Below are 23,671 nucleotides of genomic sequence, written 5' to 3'. Positions count from 1 at the left end.
CCCCCCCCCCCCCCCCTCCCATCAGGCAAGAGGTACAGAAGTGTGAAAATGCACACCTCCAGATTCAGGGGCAGTTCGTTCCCGGCTGTTATCAGGCAACTGAACCGTCTTCTCACCAACTAGAGAGCAGTCCTGACCTCCGTGGAGACCCTCGGACTATCTTTAATCGGACTTTACCTTGCACTAAATGTTATTCCCTTTATCCTGTATCTGTACACCGTGGACGGCTCAATTGTAATCATTGTAGTCTTTCTGCTGACTGGGTAGCATGCAACAAAAAAGCTTTTCACGTGACAATAAACTGAACTAAAGAAAATTCTGGATGGGGGAAGGGTGATCATAATATCACTGGAACGCGGTGATTATTCGCCAGTCGCTGTTGGAGGAGGAGACTGTGGATTCAACGGCATGGAACTTTCCTGGTTGTTCCCCTCGTTTATGGTGGCCTTGTAGCGACGTTTGAAAAATCCCACCTGAAATACAAGAGAAATAAGAGTGGATTAACATTTTAGAGTTACGTACGATGAGCGTTTGTCGGCACTGGACCTGTACTCGCTGGAGTTTAGAAGATTGAGGGGGGGGACCTCATTGAAACTTTACCGAACAGCGAAAGGCCCGGATAGAGTGGATGGCGAGAGGATGTTTCCACTAGTGGGAGAGTCTAGGACCAGAGGCCACAGCCTCTGAATTAAAGGACTTTCCTTTAGGAAGGAGGTGGGGAGGAATTTCTTTAGCCAGAGGGTGGTGAATCTGTGGGATTCCTTGCCTTAGATGGCGGTGGAGGTCTAATCAGTGGATATTTTTAAGGCAGATAGATAGATTGTTGATTAGTATGGGTGTCGAGGGTTATGGGGAGAAGGCAGGAGAATGGGGTTAGGAGGGTGAGATAGATCAGCCATGATTGAATGACGGAGAGGACTCGATGGGCCAAATGACCTAATTCTGATCCTATCAGAATGATTGAATGGCGGAGTGGACTCTTAAGATCATTAGATGATGTGATAGAAGCAGAATTAGGCCATTTGTCCCATCAAGTCTACGCTATATGGCCGACCCCTTATTCTTAAACTGTGTGACCCATGGTTCTGGACTCCCCCAATATCGGGAACATGTTTTCTGCATGTAGTCCGTCCAATCCCGTAAGAATTTTATACGTTTCTATAAGATCCCCTCTCACCTTTCTAAATTCCAGCGAATACAAGCCCAGTCGACCCAAATCTTTCATCATATGTCAGTCCCGACATCCCGGGAATTAACCTGGTGAACCTACGCTGCACTCCCTTATGTTCAAATTATGGTCATTGTCGATTAGTGTGAGTTAATTTTCAAATAGTATATTCTTCTGTATTCATGTGAAAACTGTAAGCTTACAGGGCGGAGGAGTAAAATTAACACACAGGATATTGTAGCAAGATAAAGAATGACTTTTGAACTGTTAAGAAATACTTGGGTTTGTTAAAAGTCCGCACACAGTTTCTGAGAAATGCCCCGGAAATTAGATTAAACAAAAAGTTGCTGATTAGTTTATTGCCACATGTAGCGAGGTACAGTGAAAAATGTTTTTGTTGCGTGCTATCCAGTCAGTGGAAATACTGTACATGATTACAATCCAGCCGTCCACAGTGTACAGATACAGGATAAAGGGAATAACGTTTAGTGCAAGATTCAAGAGAGTTTATTGTCATGTGTCCCAGATAGGACAATGAAATTCTTGCTTTGCTTCAGCACAACAGAATTTAGTAGGCATGATTCCAGAACAGATCAGTGTGTCCATATACCATTGTATAAATATATACACACATGAATAAATAAGCAGATAATGAGCTATTAATGTTCAGAGTTTTGTTTGAGTTGTGTTTAATAGCCTGATGGCTGTGGGGAAGTAGCTGTTCCTGAACATGGACGTTGCAGTCTTCAGGCTCCTGTACCTTCTACCTGAAGGTAGCAGGGAGATGAGTGTGTGGCCAGGATGGTGTGGGTCTTTGATGATACTGCTAGCCTTTTTGAGGCAGCGACTGCGATAGATCTTTAGTGCAAGGTAAAGCTTGATTAAGGATAGTCCATGGATCTCCAATGAAGTAGATGGGAGTTTAAGATCCCTCTCGAGTTGGTGAGAGGACGGTTCAGTTGCCTGATAACAGCCGGAAAGAAACTGTCCATGAATCTGGAGGTGTGCGTTTTCACACTTCTGTACCTCTTGCCCAATGGGAAAGGGGGCGAAGGGGGAGTGACCGGGGTGAGATTTGTCCTTGATTTGTATGCAAGAATGTTACCCCCCCCCCCCTCCACATCTTTGTGACCCCCCCCCCCCCCTCCCCTCCGCCTACACCCTTTCCCCGTCTCTGTAACGTACGATGAGCGTTTATCGGCACTGGGCCTGTACTCACTGGAGTTTAGAAGAATGAAACATACAGAATAGTAAAAGGCTAGGATAGAGTGGATGTGGCGAGGATGTTTCCACTAGTGGGGGAGTCTAGGACCAGAGGGCACAGCCTCAGAATTAAAGGATGTTCCTGTAGGAAGGAGATGAGGAGGAATTTCTTTAGCCAGAGGGTGTTGAATCTGTGGAATTCTTTGCCACAGATGAGAGGAGGCCAAGTCAGCGGATATTTTGAAGACAGAGATAAATAGATTCTTGATTAGTACAGGTGTCAGGGGTAATGTGGAGAAGACAGGAGAATTGGGTTAGGAGGGAGAGATAGATCAGCCATGAATGAATGGCGGAGTGGACTCGATGTGCGGAATAGCCTAATTCTGCTCCTATCAGAATGATTAAATGGTGTAGTGGACTCAGAAGATCATGTGATAGATGCAGATTTAGGCCATTTAGCCCATCAAGTCTAATCTAAATGGACCAACTCCTTATTCTTAAACTGTGTGACCCCTGGTTCTGGTCTCCCCCAACATGGGGAACATATTTTCTGCATCTAGCCTGTCCAATTCCTTAACAATTTAATACCTTTCTATAAGATCCCCTCTCACCTTTATAAAATTCAGTGAATACAAGCCCAGTCGACCCAAATCTTTTATCATATGTCAGTCCTGCCATCCCGAGAATTAACATGGTGAACTAAGGCTGGGCTCCCTCAATAGCAAGAAAATCCTTCCTCAAGCTACGAGACCAGAATTGCACACAATACTCCAGGTGTGATCTCACCAGGGCCTTGTATAACTGCAGTAGGACCTCTTTGCTACTAAACTCAAATCCTCTCGCAATGAAGGCCAACATGCCGTTAACTTTCTTCACTGCCTGCTTACTTTCAGTGACTGATGTGACACCCAGGTTTCGTTGCACTTAAACTTCTCCTAATCTGACACCGTTCAGATAATAATCTGCCTTCCTCTTCATACCTACTTTCCTGACTAATGCTGACATGCGTAGAGTAAAGAAGGTTCTGGGGAGAGGGGAAGTACAACGAGATCTGGGGGTCCTTGTTCATCAGTCACTGAAAGTAAGCATGCAGGTAGAGCAGGCAGTGAAGCAAGCGAATGGCATGTTGGCCTTTATAACGAGAGGAGTTAATTATGGGAGCAAAGAGGTCCTTCTGGAGTTGTACAGGGCCCTAGTGAGACCACACCTGGAGTATTGTGTGCAGTTTAGGTCTCCAAATTTGAGGAAGGACATTCTTGCTATTGAGGGAGTGCAGCGTAGGTTTACAAGTTTAATCCCCGGGATGGCGGGACTGTCATATGTTGATAGAATGGAGCGACGGGGCTTGTACACTCTGGAATTTAGAAGAATGTGAGGGGATCTTATTGAAACATCTAAGATTATTAAGGAATTGGACACACTAGAGGCAGGTATCATGTTTCTGATGTTTGGGGAGTTCAGAACCAGGGGTCACAGTTTAAGAATAAAGGGTCGGCCATTTAGAATGGAGATGAGGAGAAACTTTTTCACCCAGAGAGTTGTGAATCTGGAATTCTCTGCTTCAAGAACTTAATTGTCCTACCAGGGACAAATGACAATAAACTCTCTTGAATCTTGAATCTTGTAGAGGCCGATTCTCTGGATGCTTTCAAGAGAGAGTTAGATAGGGCTCTTAAAGATAGCGGAGTCAAGGGATATGGGGAGAAGGCAGGAACGAGGTACAGATTGGGGAAGATCAGACATGATCACAGTGAATGGCAGTGCTGGCTCGAAGGGCCAAATGGCCTCCTCCTGCACCTATTGTCTATCACAACGCAGGAAAATAACCGAGAATTTGTCACCTTGTAAAAAATTAATCCAATAATGATCAAAAGGATTATTCCACCAGCACAACCTCCAGCGATGTAGAGTGTAAAATCGAAAGTTTCCAACATCTCGACTAATGTTGTTATCTGTAAGAAAATAAAATGATTTTACCAGAGACGGGGAGGGGGGTGTAGGGGCCGGGGGGAGGGGGTGACAGAGACGGGGAGGGTGGGGTGTAGTGGCCGGTGGGGAGAGACGGGGAGGAAATGGGGAAGGGGTGACAGAGAGGGGGAGAGGGGGCTGGGTGTAGGGGCCAGAGACGGGGAGGGGGTGACAGAGACGGGGAGGGGGGTGACAGAGACAGAGAGAGAGGGGGTGTAGGGGAGACTGGGGGGGGTGGCAGAGGGGGAGGGTGGGGGTAGGGGCTGACAGAGACGGGGAGGGGGGGGTGTGGGACGGAGAGGGTGGGGTAGGGGCTGGGGGAGGGAGGGACAGATGGGGAAGGGGGTGACGGAGACGGGGAGGGTGGGGGTGGGGCCAGGGGGGGAAGGGGGTGGGAGACGGGGAGGGGGGTGACAGAGACGGGGGAGGGAGGAGATGTAGGGGCTGGGGGAGAGGGGGTGACAGTGACGGGGAGGGGGGGGTAGGGGCTGGGGGGGGGGGGGGGGGGGAGGGAGGGGTAGGGCAGGGGGGGGGGACTCCCAGGAGGGGGGGGACAGACGGGGAGAGGGGGTGGGGGGTAAACTGTACCCACGTTTGCACAGGCTTGCTTCTCCGCGTACATTCGTTCTCCAATTTGAGCGAATTTGTTCCGATCAAAATCCAGACGTGCCAAACTCCACAAATATTTCCCCGTCTCGTTCTAGGACAGATACAGAAAGATACGATCAAACTGGGGCCGGCACGGTGGCACGGAGGTAGAGTTGCTGCCTCACAGTGCCAGAGATCCAGGTTCGATCCTGGCTACGGGCGCTGTCTTGACGGAGTTTGCAAGTTTTCTCCCCATGGCGTGCGTGGGTTTTCTCCGGGTGCTCGTGTTTCCTGCCACACTCCAAAGAAGTGCGGGTTTGTGGGTCGTTTGGCTTTGGTAAAGATTATAAATTGTCCCTAGTGTGTGTAGGATAGTGTTAGTGTGCGGGGATCACTGGTCGGCACGGAACGTCAGTGGGCCGAAGGGCCTGTTTCCACATTGTTTCTCTAAACTAAACTAAACTTAATTATCGCTGTCCTGCTTTCTGTTTTTTTAATATAAATAGGTGCAGGAGGAGGCCATTCGGCCCTTCGAGCCAGCACCGCCATTCATTGTGATCGTGGCTGATCGTCCCCTATCAATAACCCGTGCCTGCCTTCTCCCCATATCCTTGACTCCACCAGCACCTAGAGCTCAATCTAACTCTCTTAAATCCATCCAGTGATTTGGCCTCCACTGCCCTCTGTGGCAGAGAATTCCACAATTCACAACTCTCTGGTTGAAAAAGGTTTTTCTCACTACAGTCTTAAATAGCTTCCCCTTTATTCTAAGACTGTGGCCCCTGGTTTTGGACTCGCCCAACATTGGGAACGTTTTTCCTGCATCTAGCTTGTCCAGTCCTTTTATTATGTTATATGTTTCTATAAGATCCCTCCTCATCCTTCTAAACTCCAGTGAATACAAGCCTAGTTTTTTCAATCTTTCCTCATATGACAGTCCCGCCATCCCAGGGATCAATCTCGTGAACCTACACTGCACTGCCTCAATCACAAGGATGTCCTTCCTCAAATTAGGAGATTAAAACAGGACACAATACTCTATATGTTGTCTCACCAGAGCCCTATACAACTGCAGAAGAACCTCTTTACTCCTATACTGAAATTCTCTTGTTATAAAGGCCAACATTCCATTAGCTTTCTTCACTGCCTGCTGTACCTGCACACCAACTTTCAGTGACCGGTGTACAAGGACACCCAGGTCTCGCTGCACCTCCCCCTTACCTAACCTAACCCCATTGAGATAATAATCTGCACCCTTGTTTTTGCCGCCAAAGTGGATAACGTCACATTTATCTATATTATACTGCATCTGCCATGCATCTGCCCACTCACTCAACCTGTCCAGGTCACCCTGCAACCTCCTAACATCCTCTTCACAGTACAAACTGCCACCCAGCTTTGTGTCATCCGCAAACTTGCTAGTGTTGCTCCTAATTCCCTCTTCCAAATCATTTTACTCAGAACTGCTGTAGATTTGGGAGCAACAGCAGCAGGTGATTAGCAAGAGATACGACTGATTGACTCTACCCCAAGTGGGAAGAGAGAAGTGAGTCAGAGGGGTGAAAACAGTTGAAAAGTGGAGGCCAAACACAGGCAGACTTTACTCAGAACTGCTGTAGATTTGGGAGCAACAGCAGCGGGAGATTAGCAAGAGATATGACTGATTGGCTCTAGCCCAAGTGGGAGGAGAGAAGTGAGTCAGTGCCGGGAAAACAGTTGAAAACTGAGGAATTTGGTTTGTAAATTGGTAAATCAGGCAATTTATCAGTCAATTTAAGCAAGACGGCTCTTAGCGAGCGGCAGTGAGTGAGCGGCCTTGTGAGGGAAGTGTGAGTCTTTGGCTCGAGAGTCTTCAGCTGAGGAGAGGAGACCACGCAATACGCTTGAGAGGTAGAGACGAAAGAAGGAGATGTCAGGCAAGCTGATTCAGTGCGATGCTTGCAGTATGTGGGAGGTCAAGGACACCGCTGGTGCCTCTGGCTGCTACAAATGCGAGAAGTGCATCCAGGTAGAGCTCCTGAAGGGCCGTGTTGGGGAACTGGAGAAGCAAGTGGATGACCTCTGGTTCATCCGAGAAACGGAGTCGTTCCTCGACAAGTCCTATAGTACGATTGTTACACCTATGGTACTGGAAGAGAGAAGGTGGGAGACAGTGAGAAAGGGAGGGAAGCATGGAATGCCAACGTCCCCGGGTGGTGTACCTCTTGTGAACAGGTTCACCCGCTTAGAAGCTGTTGGAACAGAAGACGTGTTCACACTGAGCGGCGGACTGGCTTGCGATGCGAATAGGGCTGTTGAGCCAAAACCAAAAAGGCCTAAGGCAGGCAACACCATTGTAGTGGGAGACTCCATTGTGATAGGTACGGACAGGGGTTTCTGCGGCAACAGATGGGATTCGAGGATGGTGTGCTGCCTTCCTGGTGCCAGGACCCAGGATGTCATGGACAGAGTGCAGAAAATCCTCAAGGGCGAAGGTGAACATCCGGAAGTGGTAGTGCATGTCGGCACAAACGATGTCGGAAAGAAGGGGATGAATATTCTGCAGCGTGACTTTAGAGAGCTCGGAAAAATGCTGAAAAGCAGGACCTCCAGGGTTGTTATCTCCGGTTTACTTCCAGTTGCTCGTGCTGGCGAGATCAGGAACAGGGAGATACGGGACCTGAACGTGTGGCTGAGGAACTGGTGCACGGGGCAGGGATTTAGATTCTTAGATCACTGGGATCTGTTTTGGGGTAAGGGGGAACTGTACAAAAGGGACGGATTGCATCTTAACAGGTGTGGGACCAGCATTCTGGCAGGCAGGTTTGCCACTGCTACACCGGTGGTTTTAAACTGAATAAGGGGGGTGGGGTGTCGAATGGGATAGTGGAGGATGGAGTTAAAGGGGGAAAGGGTTTCTTAAATGTGTGAGCATAGAGACAGAGGGGTGTAAAATGAGGGTAGAAGCAATAGATAGCAAGGTGAAAAGTAAAAGTGGCAGGCAGACAAAACCAGGGCAAAAATCAAAAAGTGCCACTTTTCAACATAATTGTATAAGGGGTGTTGTAAAAACAAGCCTGAAGGCTTTATGTCCCAATGCAAGGAGCATTCGTAATAAGGTGGATGAGTTGAATGTGCAGATAGCTATTAATGACTATGATATAATTGGGATCACGGAGACATGGCTCCAGGGTGACCAAGGCTGGGAGCTGAACATCCAGGGATATTCAATATTCAGGAGGGATAGAGAGAAAGGAAAAGGAGGTGGGGTAGCGTTGCTGATTAGAGGAGATTAACGCAATGGAAAGGAAGGACATTAGTTTGGAGGATGTGGCATCGGTATGGGTAGAGCTGCGAAAAACTAAGGGGCAGAAAATGCTGGTGGGTGTTGTGTACAGGCCACCTAACGGTAGTAGTGAAGTTGGAGATGGTATCAAACAGGAAATTAGAACTGCGTGCGACAAAGGCAAAACAGTTATAATGGGTGACTTCAATCTACATATAGATTGGGTGAATCAAATTGGCAGGGGTGCTGAGGAAGAGGATTTCTTGGAATGTATGCGTGATAGTTATCTAAATCAACATGTAGAGGAACCAACGAGAGAGCAGGCTATTTTAGACTGGGTATTGAGTAATGAGGAAGGGTTAGTTAGCAATCTTGTTGTACGTGCCCCCTTGTGCAAGAGTGACCATAATATGGTTGAGTTCTTCATTAGGATGGAGAGTGACATTGTTAATTCAGAAACAATGGTTCTGAACTTAAAGAAAGGTAACTTTGAGGGTATGAGACGTGAATTGGCCAAGATTGACTGGCAATTAATTCTAAAAGGGTTGATGGTGGATATGCAATGGAAGACATTTAAAGACTGCATGGATGAACTACAAAAATTGTTCATCCCAGTTTGGCAAAAGAATAAATCAGGGAAGGTAGTACATCCGTGGATAACAAGGGAAATCAGGGATAGTATCAAAGCGAAGGATGATGCGTACAAATTAGCCAGAAAAAGCAGCATACCGGAGGACTGGGAGAAATTCAGAGACCAGCAGAGGAGGACAAAGGGCTTAATTAGGAAAGGAAAAATAGATTATGAAAGAAAACTGTCAGGGAACATAAAAACTGACTGCAAAAGTTTTTATAGATATGTGAAAAGAAAGAGATTAGTTAAAACAAACGTAGGTCCCTTGCAGCCAGAAACAGGTGAGTTGATCATGGGGAACAAGGATATGGCGGACCAATTGAATAACTACTTTGGTTCCGTCTTCACTAAGCAAGATATAAATAATTTGCCGGAATTAGCAGGGGACCGCGGGTCAAAGGAGTTGGAGGAATTGAGTGAAATCCAGGTTACCCGGGAAGTGGTGTTGGGTAAATTGAATGGATTAAAGGCCGATAAATCCTGAGGGCCAGATAGGTTGCATCCCAGAGTACTTAAGGAAGTAGCTCCAGAAATAGTGGATGCATTAGTAATAATCGTTCAAAACTCTTTAGATTCTGGAGTAGTTCCTGAGGATTGGCGGGTAGCAAACATAACCCCACTTTTTAAGAAGGGAGGGAGAGAGAAAATGGGGAATTACAGACCAGTTAGTCTAACATCGGTAGTGGGGAAACTGCTAGAGTCAGTTATTAAAGATGGGATAGCAGCACATTTGTAAAGCGGTGAAATCATTGGACAAAGTCAGCATGGATTTACGAAAGGTAAATCATGTCTGACGAATCTTATAGAATTTTTCGAGGATGTAACTGGTAGCGTGGATAGGGGAGAACCAGTGGATGTGGTGTATCTGGACTTCCAGAAGGCTTTCGACAAGGCCCCACATAAGAGATTAGTATACAAACTTAAAGTACACGGCATTGGGGGTTCAGTATTGATGTGGATAGAGAGCTGGCTGGCAAACAAGAAGCAAAGAGTAGGAGTAAACGGGTCCTTTTCACAATGGCAGGCAGTGACTAGTGGGGTACCGCAAGGCTCAGTGCTGGGACCCCAGCTATTTACAATATATATTAATGATCTGGATGAGGGAATTGAAGGCAATATCTCCAAGTTTGCGGATGACACTAAGCTGGGGGGCAGTGTTAGCTGTGAGGAGGATGCTAGGAGACTGCAAGGTGACTTGGATAGGCTGGGTGAGTGGGCAAATGTTTGGCAGATGCAGTATAATGTGGATAAATGTGAGGTTATCCATTTTGGTGGCAAAAACAGGAAAGCAGACTATTATCTAAATGGTGGCCGACTAGGAAAAGGGGAGATGCAGCGAGACCTGGGTGTCATGGTACACCAGTCATTGAAAGTAGGCATGCAGGTGCAGCAGGCAGTGAAGAAAGCGAATGGTATGGTAGCTTTCATAGCATAAGGATTTGAGTATAGGAGCAGGGAGGTTCTACTACTGCAGTTGTACAGGGTCTTGGTGAGACCACACCTGGAGTATTGCGTACAGTTTTGGTCTCCAAATCTGAGGAAGGACATTATTGCCATAGAGGGAGTGCAGAGAAGGTTCACCAGACTGATTCCTGGGATGTCAGGACTGTCTTATGAAGAAAGACTGGATAGACTTGGTTTATACTCTCTAGAATTTAGGAGATTGAGAGGGGATCTTATAGAAACTTACAAAATTCTTAAGGGGTTGGACAGGCTAGATGCAGGAAGATTGCTCCCGATGTTGGGGAAGTCCAGGACAAGGGGTCACAGCTTAAGGATAAGGGGGGAATCCTTTAAAACCGAGATGAGAATAACTTTTTTCACACAGAGTGGTGAATCTCTGGAACTCTCTGCCACAGAGGGTAGTCGAGGCCAGTTCATTGGCTATATTTAATAGGGAGTTAGATGTGGCCCTTGTGGCTAAGGGGATCAGAAGGTATGGAGAGAAGGCAGGTATGGGATACTGAGTTGGATGATCAGCCATGATCATATTGAATGGCGGTGCAGGCTCGAAGGGCCGAATGGCCTACTCCTGCACCTAATTTTTATGTTTCTATTAATATATATGGTAAACAGTTGCGGCCCCAACCCTGAGCCTTGCGGCACTCCACTCGCCACGGCCTGCCATTCTGAAAAGGACCCGTTCACTCCTACTCTTTGCTTCCGGTCTGCCAACCAATTTTCTATCCACATCAACACCCTACCCCCAATAACATGTGCTCTAATTTTAGTCACCAGTCTCTCGTGCGGGACCTTATCACAGGCTTTCTGGAAGTCTAGATACACTACATCCACTGGCACCCCTTCATCTATTTTACTTGTCACATCCTCAAAAAATTCCAGAAGATTAGTCAAGCATGATTTCCCTTTCATAAATCCATGTTGACTTGGACTAATCCGTTACTGCTATCCAAATGCCTCATTATTACCTCTTTAATAATTGACCAACATCTTTCCCACCACCGAAGTCAGGCTAACTGATCTGTAATTCCCCGTTTTCTCTCTCGCTCCTTTCTTGAAAATTGGGATAACATTAGCTAACCTCCAATCCACAGGAACTGATCCTGAATCTATTGAACAATGGAAAATAATCACCAATGCATCCACTATTTCTTGAGCCACCTCCCTGAGGACCCTGGGATGCAGACCATCGGGCCCAGGGGATTTATCATCCTTCAGTCCCATTAGCCTACCCAATACTATTTCTCACCTAATGAAAATTTCTTTCAGTTCCTCTACCCCCTTAGATCCTCTGTCCTCCAGTACATCTGGGAGATTGTTTGTGTCTTCCTTAGTGAAGACAGATCCGAAGTACCTATTCAACTCTTCTGCCTTTTCCTTGTTGCCCATAATAATTTCACCCGTTTCTGTCTTCAAGGGACCCACATTTGACTTTGCTACTCTTTTTCCCTTAACATATCTAAAGAAGCTTTTACTGTCCTTCTTTATATTCCTGGCCAGCTTCCCCTCGTACTTCATCTTTTCAGCCCGTATTGCCCGTTTTGTTTCCTTCTGTTGTCCTATGAAAGTTTCCCAATACTCTGGCTGCCGGCTACTCTTTGCTGTGTTATACATATTTTCTTTTAGTTTGATTCTATCCCTAACATCTCTTGTCAGCCACGGTTGCCTCCTACTCCCCTTAGAATCTTTCTTCCTTTTTCAAATGATATGATCCTGTGTCTTCCGGATAATGCCCATTGCTGTTCCACCGTCATTCCTGGTAGGATCCTTAAGTCTACTAAGTTTAGTTTAGTTTAGAGGCGAGGAGAGGAGGGGGAGAGGAGTGGAGAGGGGAGGGGAGGAGAGGGGAGGGAAGTGGAGTAGAGGGGAAGAGAGGAGAGGGGAGGAGACGAGAGGAGGCGTGGAGCGGAGAGGAGGTAAGGGGAGGGGAGGAGAAGGGAGGAGAAGGGAGGGGAGGGGAAGGGAGATCATTACCTGGATATTTCCATCAATGGTTAAGTTCCCTTTCAGTGTGAAGATGACTGTGGAGTTGGGAGAGAGCTGGGTGAGTTTGCAGTGAATCTCCCGACACTCCACCATTGTGCAGTGCTGGGGACAGATTGAGGAGACATTTGTTAAATTTTTCAAGGGTTCAAAGATCTTTTATCGTCACATGTACCAGTTGAGGTGAGACTCGATTTACCGAACATTAAAGCCAACATTAACATCCACCACAGCAGATTCCCCACATTCCGCACTGCGATGGAAGGCAATAAAGTCCAATCTTATTTCCCCAAATTTCTCCCGCAGTCGGGGGTGGTCAAAGCTTCTGCAGCTTGGAGCTCCCGGAGTCAGTCTCGAACCAAGGACTGCCAGCTCCACGATGTTCGGCCACAGTGTGGATGGAGATTAGATACAGGAATAAAATTACATCTCCGTTGAAGCAAGAGATTGAAATAAAGTTTTCCTCAACCTGTCTCCCTCCCTCCGTCTCGTCCTCCCTCCCTCTCCCTCTCTCCCTCTCTACCTGCTCTCTTTCCCCCCTCTCTCCTCCCCTCTCACTCTCATCTCTCCCCCTCTCTCCTCTCTCTCCCCCTTTAGCTCTCCCTCCTCTCTCTCCCCACTCTCTCCCCCTCTCTCTATCTCTCTCTCTCCCCCCCTCTCTCCCCCTCTCTCTCTCTCTCTCTCTCTCCCCGTCTCTCTATCTCTCTCTTTCCCTCCCCCCCTTTATCTCTCTCCCTTCTCCCCCCTCTCTCTATCTCTCTCTCTCTCTCCCCCCCATCTCTCTCCCCCTCTCTCTCTCTCCCCTCTCTCCCTCCTCCCACATAAAACAAGATAAAGAACTAAAAACGTACATTTAACATACTATAAAACAACGAGGAATGAAAGGACAGACCGACTGTGGGCGATGCGGCCACCCGATGTGTTATCAAGTTTCGTTGAGTTCAGTGTACAGGTACAGTGAGAATTTTACTTCGGACTTGTGTGAGTGACTACGTGAAGAACCCCGCCAGGACGCATGCGTGTCATGTTGGTGGAGCGTTCCCCCGCAGCGGTAAGTTTGAAACCGCGACCTGCAGGTAAGTCATTTTCTCTGCGGTAGTTTTTGTCCCCGCGCTGTTTTTACACAGGGGGGGAAGCTGGACAAAATAGTGTCCACAAGTGCTGCGAGTGAAGCTGGCTGGGGAGGACCGCCAAGTTGCGGGAGCCAGCAGCAGCTGAAGGCACAAGCCCCGTAAGGGATCAGCTGTGCCGACTTTTGGTCCCCCGCCGGCCAGAACACCACGGCCGGGTGGGAGACTATTCAGAATGGGGCCGTCGACTTTTGACAAGTCGAAAATAGCAGGAGGCGGGGTGGAACGACGTTCCCCCGTAACGACAATTTAAACCAGGACCCGCAGGTAAGAGATGCGATCTTTTTGTGTTTTCCCATGCTGATTTCAGGTGCAGAAACCAACGGGCTGTGACAAAGCTGGTGGGCTAACATCGGCCAGCGGCACTCGAATCACCTATAATGGGATCAGCTGTGCCCGATGTCGCCTCCGCACTGGCCAGATCCACTCCGCGGCCGGTCGGTAAGGCAAGACAAAAAACCATCAAAGTCGTGGACTCAGAGCAGTCCGACTTTGAGCAGCCGCAAGCGGCCAGCGACCGTGAGCGCTGGAACCGGATGGAGTGGTGTGTGGAACATTTGCTCCAACGTGACAGGCTCCGGGAGATGGAGTCGAGTCACTGTGGGCTCTATATAAAACCCACAGCAGCACCTCTTGTAGGGCTGCACAGTTCTTCTCCCTCATTAGACGGGAGCACTGCGGGTCAGTTCTGGGCTGATCTGGAAGAGGGGTTTGCAGAACAGAAATCAAGTGTGCAGGGGGTGCAGGAACGTGAAAATCTACTGGACAAGGTGTCCAACTTCATACAGCCAGACCAGACTGGCCAAAACCTGGAGGACACCTGACACCGGGTGACTGTATATCCCGGAATGTTTCCTGTAGTAAATAATTGTATATGGAAACTCCTAAACAGCGGGGATAACAGCTTTCACCCGCACAGTGGATGAGAAGGACATGTCGCAGGACCAACAGGATGCACTGGCACTGCTTTGCAACACACGGCCGCAGACAGCACCCTTACGCACCCACCAGTAGAACAAGACCGACTGGTGAAAGCTCGAAGGTCCGGTACACCAAACATGAGTCTTTCTTAGGCCATGGCCCAGGCCGGCCTTCTTGGAAGATACGCAAACCTCCAACATAAACCAAACCACAAACCCAGACACCGACGCCTCAACATCAACAAAGGATTTACAAAAAGAAGTAAACCTGCCACTGGTAACTATGGAGGTAGGTGGGTCTGGTTCCCTACAAATTGCAGGGAGCATGGAGGTCAGGGGAGATTACTCTCCTTTCTGGATACATGAAGTATGTTAACTACCGATATATTTAAGCAGTATCCAGGGATATACAATAGAACATATACCGAACCGAATGTTCGTACTTTCCGGTAAAGAAAAATCAGAAGCGCAGGCTGAACTGGAGTGGCCTTACGCAAAAGGGGTAATTTGAAAATCCCAACACGAACCGCTAGAATTCGTGTCCAATATCTTTACCAAAAATCAAAAAAGATGGTGGTTGTCACATCATCATAGATCTGACCAAATTGAATACATTTGTACAATATATTCATTTTAAAATGGAAACCTTTGTTACTGCTAAACTATTGATTTCCAAAGGTTACTTCATGGCCAGCATCGATTTAAAAAAATAAAAAATAAAAAAAAATGCTTACTAACCAGTGCCTATCGGTGACCACAGATGTTACTTAAAATTCAACTGGATGGGACAGCACTGGCAATATAGAGCGCTGCCAAATGGGTTAACATCAGCCCCAGGCTATTCACTACAATTTTGAAACCAGCCTTAGCGTTTCTACAGAAACGAAAACACATGGTCATGGCATATCTAGATGATAAACTTATTGTGGGCAAAACTTTGGAATTGGCGAAACAAACTGTAAAAGCCACAAAACAGTTATTTGGAAAACTGGGGTTTATTATCCATCCAGTTAAATCTAAATTAACGCCTTCCGCTACTATGGACTATTTGGGGTTCACCATTGACTCAGTTCACATGTCGGTGACTATAGACTTAATAGAGGCTTGCAATAACTTCATTGACATCAGTAACCGTCCATCAGATTGGTAGCAAAAGTAATTGGCAAAATGGTGGCTGCTTTTCCAGCCACACAATTTCGATCTTTACATTACCAAAATTTATAGAGAGCAAAAATACAAGCACTCAAAATCAATGCTGGTCATTTTGACAGACAAATGAAGCTACCAATCAAGATATAATGGAACTAAAATGGTGGATAGATAACGTTTGGCTTTGCTTCAATCCAATCATTGTCAGTAACCCTTCTATGGTGCTACAAACTGATGCCAGTGCACTTGGTTGGGGTGCCACCAATCCCATCTCCAGCTGTGGAGGTAGATGGACTGTACAGGAGACATCATTATTACTAACACTGGGCATAAACTACCTGGAAATGCTGGGTGCATTCTATGGCCTAAAGTCATATTGTAATTGGTTATATCACCAGCATATTAGACTACAGATTGACAATACCACCGTGGTAGCATATATCAACCACATGGGTGGAAACAAATCGACATCATGTGACAATCTGGCTAATACAATTTGGCAGTGGTGTATCCAGAGAGATATATGGATATCAGCCACTTACCTACCAGGTAAACTAAATTTAGTGGCAGACACCAGGTCACGCAAATTTAATGAAAACACCGAATGGATGTTGAATAAAGTATTTGCGGATATTACAGCACGATATGGAACACCAGATATCGATCTATTCGCATCCAGGCTTAATCACCAGTTATCAAATTATGTTTCATGGGAACCAGACCCTGGGGCAGCGGCGACAGACAGATGCATTTTTGCTGCATTGGGGGGGGGGGGGGGGGGGGGGGGGGGGTAATTGTCTATTTATGCATTCCCTCCTTTCTGCCTCATCAGTCAGGTATTAAGGAAAATACAGCAGGACTCTGCATCTGGTATTTTGGTAGTACCAGATTGGCCTACTCAACCATGGTTCCCAGTGATAATGAACATGGTATTAGAACCATGTATCACCATCCCAAATAGACCAGACTTGTTGGTTAATTCCTTAACAAGGGATAGCCACCCATGTCATAACTATTTGAATTTATTATACCTCTACTACAGCTGGGACTGACGGACCGAACAGTAAATATGATTTCGGCGGCCCAAAGACAGTCCACCAAAAAACAGTATCTGGTCAATATCAGGAAGTGGGAGATGTATTGTAACAAAAACAGCATCACCTACAGAGATATGAACATCCCGTCTGTTCTGGAATACCTGGCAGGCCTCCATTATGATGAGGGCCTCAGTTATAGTGCCATCAACTGCGCCAGAAGTGCCTTGTTGTCGGCTTATCTATGGCAAGGAACAGAGCGTCACTCTGTTGGAACTCACCCACTGGTAACAACATTTATGAGGGGAATTTTTAATACCAATCCCCCAAGAACCAGGTACTCCCAAATATGGGATGCGAGTATTGTCCTGAAGATGCTCAGGAATTGGTCTCCAGCAACAGCTCTGTCCCTACATAGACTGACATTAAAAACAGTCATGCTAATGGCATTGGTCATGGCACAAAGGGTACAGTCATTACATAAATTAAGACTGGACAACATGACTTCTTCATCTGAAAACATTAAGTTTCATATTTATGAAAGTGAAACAGAACAGACAGGGATCAGAGGGCCTCAATATCAAATTTAGGTCTTACCTAACAGATGATCATCTCTGTATAATAAAACATTTGTCGTTATATATGGAGAAAACGAAAATCATCAGAGGCAATGAGAAGGCACTTTTAGTCAGCCATAACCAACCACACAAAAAAGTGTCGGTCCAGACCATCTCAAGATGGCTGAAACGGGTTCTAACACAGGCTGGGGTGGATACTAATATTTTAAATCTCATTCCACAAGGGCTGCAGCTACATCGGCAGCAATGCAGTTGGATGTACCAATGGACCAAATCCTCAAGGCAGCAGGATGGTCAGGGGAAAAAAACAACTATTTTATCATAAACCAGTCATTAAACCTGGAACATTTGTAGAAACAATTTAAGTTCTGTATTTTAATTACCCCATAAATAGGGGCTATAATTTGTGTTAATCAATTCATGGATTTCAATGTCGGATCCATGTCTAATTATGTTGACACAATTCCTCCTACAGTCATCAAGGCAGATGTGATGCATGGCCTCGTTTCCACGGCATGAAATCACAAGAGCTTTAAAATCTTCACGTAGTCACTCACGTGACTCCGAAGTAAAATAGTAAGATTAAACGAGAATTTACCAGTTTGAAGTTTGATCGTTATTTTATGAGGAGTAACGTTGAGGGATTACGTGCCCTCCGCTCCCACCCTTGATCATATACTCAACTGGTATCTCTTCTCTAATCTTACTGTTTAGTCATTACAGTTATCTGTGATTTCACACCGCTGCTTTGAAGAATGACACGCATGCGTCCTGGCGGGGTTCTTCACGTAATCCCTCAACGTTACTCCTCATAAAATAACGATCAAACTTCAAACTGGTAAATTCTCGTTTAATCTTACTAGCTTTTTTGTTGTGTGCCATTCAGTCAGCGCGAAGACTAGAGAAACATAGAAGCATAGAAACAAAGAAAATGGGTGCAGGAGTAGGCCATTCTACTCCTGGCACATCAAAGCCAGCCTCCCACCCACCTTCGATCCACACCAGTTTGCCTACAGAGCAAATAAGTCCACTGAGGATGCCATCGCCACTGCTCTTCACACTGCACTGACCCACCTCGAACACCAGGGGAGCTATGTGAGGATGCTTTTCATTGACTGTAGCTCCGCCTTCAATACCATCATCCCCAGCAGACTGGTCACCAAACTCATGGATTTAGGACTCTCCCAACCCATCTGCCTCTGGATCAAGTACTTTCTGTCTAACCGCCCCCAGACCGTCAGACTGGGCCATCACCTCTCCAGCCCTATCACACTCAGCACCTGCTCCCAACAGGGCTGTGTGTTGAGCCCCCTCCTCTATGCCCTCTACACCCATGATTGTGCCCCCGCCCACTCCACCAACACCATCGTCAAGTTTGCGGACAACACGACTGTGGTTGGACGTATCTCAGGAGGAGATGAGACAGCCTACAGGGAGGAAGTCCAAAGACTGGCAGCGTGGTGTTCAGATAACAACCTCATCCTAAACACCACAAAAACAAAGGAAATGATCATAGACTTCCGTAAGAACAGTGCAGCCCCCAAACCCCTATTCATCAATGGGGACTGTGTGGAAAGGGTCTCAGACTTCAGATTCCTGGGCATACAAATTACGGAGGATCTCTCCTGGACTACAAACACCACCACATCAGTCAAGAAGGCCCAGCAGCGACTCTACTGTCTGAGGATCCTCAGGAAAAACAACCTGGAGGAGAAGCTGCTGGTGTCCTTCTACCGCTGCTCTATCGAGAGTGTGCTGGTGTACTGTATAACCACATGGTATGCCAGCTGCTCTGCAGCGGACAGGAGAGCCCTTCAAAGGGTCATCAACACCGCACAAAAAATCACTGGCTGTCCACTGCCCTCCCTGAAGGACATCTTCAGCTCTCGCTGCCTTGGCAGGGCAGCCAACATCCTGAAGGACCCTTCCCACCCTGGACACAACCTGTTCCACCTGCTGCCCTCTGCAGACGGTACAGGTCTTTCAAAACTCGCACAAACAGACTCAGAGACAGCTTCTACCCCATAGCCATACGTGAACTTAACAATGCAAAATAAGAAATAACACTCACGTTCAACTGAATGGTTCTACCTCAGCTGCTATTGTTATTTATCTGTAATTGTTTTTATATGTATATATTTTTACCTTTTTTTTTATATATTTAAAATTGCTCTTGTGAATCGCACCATGGGATTGACTTTTAAACTTCGTTGTACCATGTGCAATGACAATAAAGAGATTCATTCAGTCATTCATTCATTCTACCCTTCGAGCCAGCACCGCCATCCAATATGATCATGGCTGATCATCCACAATCAGTTACCCGTTCCTGCCTTCTCCCCGTATCCCTTGACTCCGTTAGCCCAAAGAGCTAAATCTGACTCCTTCTCTTGAAAACATCAGTGAATTGGCCTCCACTGCCTTCTGTGGCAGAGAATCCAACAGATACCCAACTCTCTGGGTGGAAATATTTCTCCTCTTCTTAGTTCTAAACGGCCGACCCCTTATTGTTAAACTGTGTGTGACCCCTGGTTCTGGACTCTCCCAACATTGGGAACATTTTTCCTGCCTCTAGCCTGTCCAATCCCTTAAGAATTGTATATGTTTCTATAAGATCCTTTCTCATTCTTCTAAATTCCAGTGAATACAAATCCAGTCGATCCATTCTTTCATCATATGTCGGTCCCGCCATCCCGGGAATTAACCGGGTGAACCTATGCTGGGCTCCGTCAAGGGCAAGAATGTCCTTCCTCAAATTAAGAGACTAAAACATCACCCCAGGTGTGGTCTCACAAGGGCCCTGTACAACTGCAGTAGGACCAACATGCCATTAGCTGTCTTCACTGCCTGCTATTTTACATGCTTACTTTCAGTGACTGATGTACAAGGACACCCAGGTCTCGTTACACTTCAGCTGCTCCAGTCGCCCCATCCTCCCCCGAATCCTCTGGCACTTTTTCTTGACCTTTGCCCTGAATTCTGACCCTTGTTCTTGACCCCAGTTTCGACCTTTCTCCCTCCTCCACGACCTGCGACCCTTCCCCCCGACCTTTACCCCCGATCTGACCTTACCTGGTTGGCCTTGGGCCAGGGGTCGTGAACTGTGACCTTCGCACTGGCGTTGCAGCAAACCTGATTGGGCAAGGAGAGAGGTCAAAAGTGGAGTTTGACCCCAGATCTTCCACCCCCTCCCTCTCTTCCTCCCTCACTCTCTCTCTTTCCATCTCTCTCTTTCCCTCCCTCTCTCTTTCCCTCCCTCTCTCTTTCCCTCCCTCTCTTTCCCTCCCTCTCTCTTTCCCTCCCTCTCTCTTTCCCTCCCTCTCTCTTTCCCTCCCTCTCCCTCCTCTATCCCTCCCTCCCTCTCCCTCTCATTCTCTCCCTTCCACCCTTTCTCCCTCCCTCCACCCTCCCTCCACCCTCCTCCCTCCTTCTCTCCCACCCTCCCTCCATCCCTCTCTCTCCTCCCCCCCCCCCTCTCTCTCTCTCTCTCTCTCTCTCTCTCACACCCCCCCCCTCTCACCTCCTCAATGATCACATCCCATGTATAGACGGGCGATCTGTGCAGATATCGGAATGATACGGAGATGGGAAGAGACTGTCCACCCATGTTTAATACCTGTAGATATAATGCATGGAGTGAGAAGGGGGAGAGAGAGAAGGGAGAGAGAGAGTGAGAGGGGAGAGAGAGAGAGGAGGAAGGGAGGGGAGAGAGGGGGGTGAAGGAGAGAGAGAGGAGAGAGAGGGGAGAGAGGGGGAGAGAGAGAGAGAGATCGGAAGGGACAGTGGGAGAGAGAGAGAGGGGTGATATAATGATACAATTTATTTGTTGTTATTTGAACCTCATTGAAGTTCAAACTAAATGGGAGAGAGAGAGAGGGGTGATATAATGATACAATTTATTTGTTGTTATTTGAACCTCATTGAAGTTCAAACTAAATGTTGTTTCTGCAGTCATACACACAAGTAGAAGAACCAAGACACAACACAATTTACACAAACATCTCCATCACAGTGAATCTCCTCCTCACTGTGATGGAAGGCAAAGTCTTATCTCTCCCCTGCACTCCCCATTCTCCTCCCGATGTCAGAGTCACAGTCCCCGGCGGGCGATGGTAAATAAACCCCGCGGCAATTAAAGCCGCGCCAGGCGATGTATGGCCCCACTCCAGGTCATCCTCAACCCCGCAACTCGGGCGGGAGAAGTCGCCGTCCACCAGACCTGCGGTTGGAGTCTCCGAATCTCCGGGGTCGGGTTGCAGCAGCGAGCCATCACAGCTCCTCCCGCTCCGAACTCGATGGTGGGTATGTCCGCAGGCTCCGCGACTGGAGCCCCAGGTCATTCCGGTTGGAGGCCGCCAACGGTGCTAGGCCCAAACGACAACGGAGACCCGACAAAGAAAAGGTTCTCTGTACAGGGAAAAGGTTTTCAAAGTTTCCCCACACACAAACGAGACAAGAAAAAGACAGACGGACGGCAGAGGGCGCTGCGACGTGAGTGGGAGAGGGAGGGGGGAGGGGGAGTAAGGAGAGAGAGGGGGGGAGAGAAGAGCTGGGGGGGGGGGGAGAGAGAGGGGTTTACCTGATATTCATGAGTCACTTTGAGAACAGATTTCAAACCTTGTGTGAAGTTGACATAATTGAAAGAATCGGCACTGAGAAAATATAGAAAGGATTAGTTCCCCTCTCTTTCTCTCTCTCCCTCTCCATCTCTCTCTCCCTCTTGCTCTCCCCATCTCTCCCCCCCTCTCTCCCCAGCTCTCGCTTCTCTCTCCCCCTCACCCTTTCTTTCTCTTTCTCCCTCTCTCCACCCCCTCTCTCCTCTCTTCCTTTCTCACTCCCTCTCTCCCCGTCTCTCCCCCCTCCCCCTCTCTCTTCTTCCATCTCCCTCCTCTCTTGCTCTCCCCCTCTCTCCCCTCTATCTACTCTCTCTCTCTCTCTCTTTCCCCCTCCCCCTATCTCCCTCCTCCCCCCTCTCTGTCTCTACCCTCTCCCCCAGTCTTCCTCTCTTTCCCCGTCTCCCATTCTCTCTCTCTACCCCCTCTCCTCTCTTCCTCTCCTCTCTCCCCCGCTCTCTCCCCTCTCTTCTTCTCTCCCTCATTCTCCCTCTTTCCCTCTCTCTCCCCCTTTACTCTCCTCTCACTCCTTAGCTCTTCCTCTCTCCTCTCTCCCCACCCACCATTTAGTCATTGAGTGATACAGTGTGGAAACGTGCCCTTCAGCCCAACTTGCCCACACCGACCAACATGTCCCATCTACACAAGTCCCACCTGCGCTTGTTTGGTCCATATCCAACCAAACCCATCCTATCCATGTACCTGTCCAAATGTCTCTTAAACTTTGCGATTGGCAGACAGGAACCAAAGGGAATTAATGGGACCATTAACAATATATATTAATGATTTAAATGAGGGAAATCAGATGTGGCATCTCTACATTTGTGGATGACACAAAGCTGGGTGGCAGTGTGAACTGCTATGAGGATGCTAGGAGGATGCAGGGTGACTTGGATGGGTTGGGTGAGTGGGCTGATGCAGTATAATGTAGATAAATGTGAGGTTATCCACTTTGGTGGCAACAACAGGAAGGCAGATTATTATCTGTATGGTGTCAGATTAGGAGAAGGAGAGATGTAACAAGATCTGGGTGTGTTTGTACATCAGTCACTGAAAGTAAGCATGCAGATATAGAAGGCAGTGAAGAAAGCTAATGGCATGTTGGCCTTCATTGCAAGAGGATTTGAGTTTAGGAGCAAGGAGGCCCACTACAGTTGTACAGGGCCCTGGTGAGACCACACCTAGAGTATTGTGTGCAGTTTTGGTCCCCTAATTTGAGGAAGGACATTCTTGCTATTGAGGGAGTAGGTTCACCTGGTCAATTCCTGGGATGACGGAACTGACATATGATGAAAGAATGTTTAAGAGTGAACTGCAGATGCTGGAAAACCGAAGGTAGACAAAAGTGCTGGAGAAACTCAGCCTGAAGAAGGGTTTCGGCTCGAAACATTGCCTATTTCCTTCGCTCCATAGATGCTGTTGCACCTGCTGAGTTTCTCCAGCACTTTTGTCTACCCTGATGAAAGAATGGGTAGACTGGGCTTGTACTCACTGAAAATTAGAAGGATGAGAGGGATTCTTATAGAAACATATAAAATACTTAAAGGATTCCCATTCAATCACCCTAAAACTATGTTTCTGGTCCTCGATTCCCCTACTCTGGCCAAGAGACTCTGTGCAACGTGAGAGGGGGGAGAGGGGGGAGATAGGGGGAGATGGAAAGAGGGGGAGAGGGAGGGAGAAAGCGACAGAGGGAGGGAGTGAGGGAGGAATGGAGGGAGGGAGGGAGAGAGTGCAAGAGCTTTGGCTGCTTTCCCGTTGAAGGCCAATGTGCCGAAAGCCTTCTTGACCTTGGACTGGACCTTCAAGCCTGTACTCTATTCTACTTGTGATTTTGTACCTCGTCTTGTACACCAACGTCTTGTACAACTGCAACGTGACCTCCCAATTTCTATACTCAATACTCTGGCTGATCAATGTGCCAAAAGGCTTCTTGATCACCCTGTCCACCTGCAACTTGATCTTCAAGAAACCATGGAC

General features: G+C 47.5%; 1 protein-coding gene across 1 annotated transcript; it reads right to left on the bottom strand.

Annotated features, from left to right (window-relative positions):
* Nucleotides 1-21: 21 nt before the first annotated feature.
* On the bottom strand, nt 22-21,727 carry LOC129711810 (integrin alpha-M-like). The gene is made up of 7 exons (XM_055659745.1): nt 21,658-21,727; nt 20,599-20,694; nt 20,151-20,210; nt 12,259-12,372; nt 4,932-5,039; nt 4,213-4,323; nt 22-473 (listed from the first exon to the last, which is right to left on the bottom strand). Exons 2-7 carry the CDS (start codon nt 20,683-20,685, stop codon nt 363-365), a joined length of 591 nt encoding a protein of 196 aa, XP_055515720.1. The 5' UTR covers nt 20,686-20,694; nt 21,658-21,727; the 3' UTR covers nt 22-362.
* Nucleotides 21,728-23,671: the final 1,944 nt, after the last annotated feature.

This window comes from Leucoraja erinacea, chromosome 31 (assembly GCF_028641065.1).
Source record: "Leucoraja erinacea ecotype New England chromosome 31, Leri_hhj_1, whole genome shotgun sequence".
In the NCBI taxonomy this organism is placed as follows: domain Eukaryota; kingdom Metazoa; phylum Chordata; class Chondrichthyes; order Rajiformes; family Rajidae; genus Leucoraja; species Leucoraja erinaceus.
This window is presented reverse-complemented; position numbering and strand designations above follow the sequence as displayed.